We start from the raw sequence: 917 nt of genomic DNA, 5'->3' as shown, positions 1-917 counted from the left end.
GGGCGGGGCGGAGGCGACGGCGGAGGAGACCGTGGAGGAGCGCGGGCGGCGCATCGCCGCTCAGTGGACCAACGATCCAGAGGCGGCTGGCAAGGTGGCGGGGAGAGGGGAAAGGGGGCCAGAGGGAGCAGAGGGCATGGTGGTGAGGGGCAAAAAGAGGGCTGCCTCACAGTCGGCAAAGCGGGGCTGTAGCACTTGCATGCAACACACCGCGACGGCGGGCCGCTGTAATCGCAGCTGTGGCGGAGGGCCAGCAAGGGAGCCATCCGCACCAGTGGTGACAGCAGAGCGCCTGCATGGTCCGCCTGAGCACCTGCCGGCAGGCAGCCTGGCTCCCTGCAACCACGAGGTTGGGTTCTGTCGTCCTCGCCGCCGCCGCAGCAGCAGCAGCAGCACCCGCGCCTCTCTCAACACGGCTGCGGGCCTCCCCGCCGTGCCCGCAGGCTGCCGCCGAGGCCGCGGCTGAAGTCGGCAGCACAGCAGACGCGCCCAAGGACGGCACAGACGCCGAGAGTGGCGCCAAGGGTGAGCGCAGCTGGCAGAGGCCCCTAGGGGGTGGTGGGGCGGCAGGGGGCAGGCGCCGGGGCTAGAGCGGTCGGGGAAGCGACTCTGGCACAGCAGTGGCTCTTTGGAAGCGGGCGCTTTGTGGTGTCTGATTGGGTTGCTATGTCGGCACACTCCTGCCCCTGTCAGGGGGCAGCCGGGCTGCGGGGCAGCCCCCCAGCCGGCCCGCTCAGCCCCGCACCCCCCACGTCCACGCGCCATTGGTGCCCTCACCTCCACGCCCACCACTGCTGGTGGGCTCGTTGCTGGCTATGCAAAAACCCGCTCGTCCTTTTCATCCCTACCTTTCCACACACACACACACACACACACACACACACACACACACACACACATGCATCCCGCCCCAGCAC

The 917-nt window shown here is 69.2% G+C and overlaps 1 protein-coding gene across 1 annotated transcript in view; it reads left to right on the top strand.

Moving 5' to 3' along the window:
• Positions 1-281, top strand: part of MNEG_10900 (Glucosidase 2 subunit beta) — a gene marked incomplete at both ends in the record, with an annotated part of 2402 nt that extends 2121 nt beyond the window's left edge. Inside the window, one exon of the mRNA XM_014040626.1 lies at positions 238-281. Coding sequence (XP_013896080.1) covers positions 238-281 — 44 coding nt within the window. The remainder of the gene's footprint in view (positions 1-237) is intronic.
• Positions 282-917: the final 636 nt, after the last annotated feature.

Source organism: Monoraphidium neglectum, assembly GCF_000611645.1.
Source record: "Monoraphidium neglectum strain SAG 48.87 unplaced genomic scaffold scaffold02507, whole genome shotgun sequence".
In the NCBI taxonomy this organism is placed as follows: Eukaryota; Viridiplantae; Chlorophyta; class Chlorophyceae; order Sphaeropleales; family Selenastraceae; genus Monoraphidium; species Monoraphidium neglectum.
Note: the sequence above shows the minus strand (reverse complement) of the source record. Positions and strands in the feature narration are given on the sequence as shown.